This window comes from Varanus komodoensis, unplaced genomic scaffold (assembly GCF_004798865.1).
Source record: "Varanus komodoensis strain SLA01 unplaced genomic scaffold, ASM479886v1 scaffold69, whole genome shotgun sequence".
In the NCBI taxonomy this organism is placed as follows: Eukaryota; Metazoa; Chordata; class Lepidosauria; order Squamata; family Varanidae; genus Varanus; species Varanus komodoensis.
Genome location: NW_025336334.1, coordinates 2,409,246 through 2,415,245, shown reverse-complemented (window position 1 = coordinate 2,415,245; position 6,000 = coordinate 2,409,246). Strand labels below are relative to the sequence as shown.

At 44.7% G+C, this 6,000-nt stretch overlaps 1 protein-coding gene across 1 annotated transcript in view; it reads left to right on the top strand.

The window, feature by feature from the left end:
* PHF21B (PHD finger protein 21B) overlaps nt 1-6,000 on the top strand; it is a 270,227-nt gene that overhangs the window by 202,460 nt on the left and 61,767 nt on the right. Inside the window, exon 3 of the mRNA XM_044450884.1 lies at nt 156-248. Coding sequence (XP_044306819.1) covers nt 156-248 — 93 coding nt within the window. The remainder of the gene's footprint in view (nt 1-155; nt 249-6,000) is intronic.

The following is a 6,000-nucleotide window of genomic DNA, read 5'->3' as shown; positions in this document are numbered from 1 at the left end:
GGGGAGGGGAGGGGAGGGGAAAGAGAAATTGAGCCCACAAACTATAATGAATAATGGGTCTAGAGTAGCTGATATGAGAGATCAGTGTGTTGGGAGGTGATATGGATTTCCATAAAGTGACACCATTTCAAATCCTGACTTATTTTTTCTTGCAGGCTTTGGGAACCATTACTGCAGTGCCGATTAAAGTTCCTCAGGTCAGCTCCTTGCAGAGGTTGGCTGGACAAAGACCAGCAGTGCTACCTCAGGTAAAAATACTGTTTTCATTTGTTATATTATTTTTATTAATTGAATTTGTGTACTGATATGCAGACTATGAGCCATTTGTTTAGATGCCGGCTAGTCAACCTGGTTCAATAAACACATGGAATTGATCTTGCAAGGGCTTGTATAATTATTCTGGTCTAAACAAGTGTCATTAACCCCTGGAAGCAGACTGCTGTGCAGACATCTCTGGGCAGATAAGAAATGCAAATGAATTGCACAGTTCCTGTTCTCCCAGTCCCAGTCCCACATATGGATAGTCTGTCGTTAAGGAGTTGCAAGGACTGCATTTAGTTATGCTTGAGCTTAGTCTTCAAAAACATCTCAGGTGATTGGTATAATTCTCAGTTATCTGACAGAGTTGTGAACCTTCTACCATGGCTGCTGCATGTAGTTGGGAGTGGGATAATAGCTGTAAGCTGTTTTGGAGAATTTCCGTTTTGCTTGCTGTGATCACTGCTGCATTCCTTGCTGGTCTTGCCTCCATGGATGGAAACCCCCAGCATTTAAGTAGCAATTAAGTGTTGCTGCATAAAAGCAATGTTCTTACCTTTGATACTAAGATCCTGTGATGGCTGCATAAATGTCACATCCATGCTTTGGGTGGTGTTTGTGAACGCTGGAGATGCTAATACCATACCCTCTCTGCCCATGGAATTATTGACATATTTATTTTAAAGGGTTTAATTTATGTCAAATACTTCCAGGTTGTATACTTCCTGCTGTAACAGGAATACTCCTTCATCTTTCTCAGCAATATCCTGTCTACTTTCTCCTCTGGCCTTACCCTTGTTTGTTTCTTTGTTTATATTGATTGAGCTTACAGAACATGACAGCCCGCCCTGCAGATTAAGCTAAGCTGTGTAGACTGTTTGCAGAACAACCCATGGCCAGGCCAGCAGACAATTGAGCTTACCATGGGCTGTTCTCCCATGGGTTGTTCTAGCCAGAATCACAAGTTCTTGCATGGCAGAATCTATCTTATCTCCCCTTCCCTGCTCACATTCTTGTTTGCTGAAATAAATGCTGTGAGGTCACCACCAGTGCCAATAGTTAAAAAAAAAAAGCCTTTCAGAGGTCAGCTAAATGGAATGGAATGAATCCTGCCACACTGGGGCAAGAGGTATAACTCTCACTGGTACTGGTGCCTCATTTTCTTTGTCCCATTCTGCCACCTCTAAGAGTGCTTTGTTTAAACGTTATGATTGCACATTTTGGGTAGACAACTGGAAGACACAAATTTTATGGCTTAAAATTAATTGAAGGGAAGTATAGTGCATATTTCTCTTCCATTTACTTCACAGACATAAAATTATCTGTATACTGTCCTTTCATTTACCTACATCCATAAAATTAGTGCATTTTTGACTGGGAAATAGGCCGTATTACAGACAGTTTCAAAACAAAACAGGCAATATCTTAGCTGAGCAGTTTTAATATCAGTTTTAAGGCATGCAAAGCATCAGCAGTAGAAGTGGAGCTCATATCTGGTGTATAGTTGCAAATAGTATTGCTCTTTCCTGTTACACATTTCAGGTTCCAATAAAGTAGAGTCTGTGTGGCATCACTAGTTTCCTAAACAAGCTTTAAATCCAACTTTGCTGTAGTGGAAATTTAGTAATGCAGCAGAACTGTCTCCTGCTTCCCTTGCCCCTGCAGCCTTCCACACTGCTTTGCATATCTAGTCTTCCAGAGCAGATTTGAGAGAGCATGGTGACTGTCAGCTACTTGTCGTCCGCCCCTGTTTTATATTGTGTCTTCTGATCATTGATATTCACTGATGGTGAAACCTCACAACTCTGCCCTTCATTTCAGGAAAAAAGGCAACTGCTTAGAATCCTATAAAAAGTCATCTACCATGACTCCTGATTTTCAGATTTCCATCTATCCATATGTCATGAATGGTGCTTCAGTTAGATGTTTCAGTTCTTCTTTACGGTCTCTGTGCATCACACATATGGGGCTCTGTTCCTGCATGGTGCATGTTGTCAGAAAGATTCTATTAGTTAAGCTCCATTTTTGGTGGGAGCTCCGCCCCTTCTCCCTCTAGTATAAATAGGAGGGGCTCCTGCCATTTTCCCCAGTTATTTTCCAGCCACCATTTTGGGTGCCTCAGGTTTCTATCTCTCTGCATTCCTAATGTTTCCCCTTAGCATCTAGAAACTTCTAAACTTGCATATGTTTCTTTAATTTACCACTTCTAGCTATTTTTCTTCAATTTCATGCCCACTTTTACCTATTATTTAGAAAAACACATCACTAACTCCTCCTCCCCCATTTATTTTGTCCACCTCTTTTTCCACGTTCCTTTCTTCCACCTCTTCCTCACAGAGGCTTTCTGGAAATGTGTCCATTGAGGCACACAAATGCCCTCCATGGATGGGCATTCTCTTTGCCTATTTTGTCTCGGTAAAGACCACCAAGTGGACTCTTGCCCCCATTGCCAGGCCTTTACCCAGCAGGCTTGCAGGACGACTGAAATGTGGAGCCACACCCTTATGGTGGTATAATCAGTCACCACTAAGCCTCAGGATTGCCCTTTTTCCTCCTGGGCTCCTGCCTTTTCTCTCATGCGCCATCAGTGTGAAGCTTCATTATGCTGAGGCTCCACTAGCTGTTTCATCAACTAAGTGTCTATGCAAAAGGAAATGCCAAAAAAGTAGACAAGTCCCACAAAATGTCAGACAGTGCTAAGATGGAAATCAAGAAGGGTAAAGAAAAGCCCTCAAAACAGGCCCGACACTGCTCTCCATCAGCACCTTTAGTGAGCATTAAGTTGCCCATTCCACCAGTGGCTCCAGCTATTAATCTATGCCAGCTCCACAATTGGTCTCACAACTGACTCCACCTCTGGTCCCAACATCCAGGCTCCTGCTCCCATCTGTTCATCATCCACTTCCCAACAGCCCACGCCATCGCAAAGACTGTCTTCGCCATCCAGCTGTTCTCCATCTTCAGACCCACTGATTATGCCTCTGAATCTGATCTAACTCCACTCTGAGGACTCAGTTTCAACATCCCCCACAACATCATTTCATTACAAGGTCTGGGATCCCCCTCTGAAGATCTGGGAAGGTTCTCTGAATAGGTTCTCTGAATAGTGATGTCACTCAGACTGGAGACTCACAATTCATTGAGTCTTCAGAAGACCCAGTCTACACAGAGGACTCTGTGCCAGTGGCCATTCCATTCCTCCCCACGTTCCTTCACTCCATGAAGGAACTGTGGAAGGCCCTGACAGAGCTGCAGCCAACATCCCACTTTTTGAAGAGCCTGTAAAGTGTTCAGAATAGGGATAAGGATCCTGCTGTGCCATCCGTGACTGAACTCCATCATCATAGAGGGACAATTACAGCAAGAGCGCACCACCCCGGCAGACCACGAAGCATAGCACCTGGATGCAGTGGTGAAGAATCCCATGCAGCAATGGGATTAGGTCTGCTTCTCTCCAATTTTTACAAAGCCACTGTAGGAAGATACCAGGTCTTTCTGTGGGAAAAGATGAGTGCCCTAGCCAAATTTTTCCCCAAATAACACTGAGAACTAGGGTATTCCAGACAGAAGCCCTTCAGTTGTCCAGGCAACAGATAAACACTGCATGTCACCATGTGGTCTGTAACTCCAGGGCTCTTGTCAGCACAGTGATGATCCAGAGACATGCCTGGCTCCAAGCAGTGAGCCTTTTGCAAGAGGCACAGTCCTGCATTGAGGAAATGCCCTTTGATGTTGAAGGGCCCTTCACTGTACAGACCAATGAAAAACTCAACATTGTGCAAAAGGTGACAGCAACAGCAAGGAGGATAGACTTTGGATCAGCTCAACCATCTAGAGCATGTAAGTGGCCTTGGGGTCCACCCTCTTTCCATAACCAAAGCCACTTCAGTAAGCCTTTGTGCCAGCACCAACTGCCCCAACAACTCCATCAGGACACACCCTCTTGATTCCAGCCAACAAACAAAAAGTAGCTGGATACCAGGAGATGATAACGCTGACTCTTTGTGCAAACCAGTACACCTTCCTCAGTGCCACTTTGGTTTGAAGGCTACCTCAAGATAGCTTCCTGAATGGGAAGCCATGACATTGGATTGGTGGGTCTCTTCATCATGGAGAGTAGATACCACATTGAATTTGATACCCTGCATTCCGTGTGCATGCTGTCATCTTCCCACACTTTGGTGGAAGAGATCTCCACATTTCCTCCTGGAAAAAAGTAAGGTTGCTTGACTGTAATTGACATTCCTCAAGTGGTATCTGTTCATCACACATATGGGGTTTTGTGGCTGCATGATGCTTGTTTTGGGGAAGATTTTTCCTAGCTAATTTCCATTTTTGCAGGGAAACCTGCCACTTCTCCTTCTACTATAAATTGGGAAGGGCTCCTAGATCGAATGAGTTTTCTCAGTTTTACACGGTTCAAATGAGAGCAACATTTTGGCCTGAGGAATGGTCTGATCTGTACCGATTTGGGAAGGAAGGGTCTGGATAGTGACCGAAGAATGTCTACAGCAATGTAGGGTCAGTGGGTGGGTCGAATGAAAGCCAGATGACCATTTCAATAATATCAGTTACAAGTATGTAACCTTACTTTCTTCTTTGTGGTCTCTGTGTATCACAAATGTGTGATTAGCAAGCTTGCCCCAGTATGGAGGTGAGCATTATTGTCATCATAGGACTACAGAGAGGACTGCTCAGTCAAAAGAACAGTCTTGACTGGTGCGGACATTGGGCCAGTAATGTCTCACAAAGGTCAAAGGCATGGACCATGTTGCTGCTTGGCAGAGATCTTGCAGTGGGAAGCTGGCATGTAGTGCTATGAAGATCACCACTTATCTGGTGGAATGTGCTCTTGGGTAATTCCAGGAGCTGTAGTCCAGCTCACTGGTACTCTAGTTTAACAGTCTCTATGATCCAGTGGGTGAGTTGCTGAGAACTGATGGGTTTGCCCCTGGACTGTTCACTGTAAGTAACAAAGAGTTTCTGGGAACAGCGAGATGGTTAATACGTGACAAATAAAATGATATTCATTGAACATCTAGGGTGTGTAGGGCCAATTTCATGGGAGTGGATGGTTTTGGGAAGAATGCTGGCAATACAATGTCTTGGCTTAGGTGGAATTTGGAGGCAACTTTTGGCAGGAACACCTGATCTGGTTGGAGAACTGCCTTGTCTTCGTGAAAGATGCTGTCTGTCAGAAGGTCTTGATGGCTGGATGTTCCTTGGTCAGGGAGATGATGTCCAGTCTTCTCAGAAGGTGGATGAACTCGTGGTTTGACATGTGGATAAGGTGGGAGAACCATGGTTGACAGGGCCACTATGTAGCAGGGTTTTTTTTTTTAATCTGAGCAACATTCATTTCTGTAGCAAAAAGTAAGGTGAAAAACACCCCTAAAGGAGCTTAGTAATGTTTAGAAAGTGTTTAAGTGTTACGTGAATGATAAATGATTTTGGAATTATGGTGGTAGCTTGGCTCACAAACGCCTCAGTTCACAACCAAATCGGATCACGAAAAAAATGTCATAAAAATTTTGACTAGGGGCACGAATTCCACATTGGGTGGCAACCATGATCACGGCCGTCTCCCCACCCACTCCCAAGTGGGGAGATGGCCACGATCATGCTGGGAGCGGGGGGAGGGGAAGATGGCTGAGATCGCACCCCTTTCCTGCACGAGCATGCCCGTGTTCACGCCTGTCTCCATCCTCCCCAGCGCACTGGGACGATGGGTGCATGCAGGGA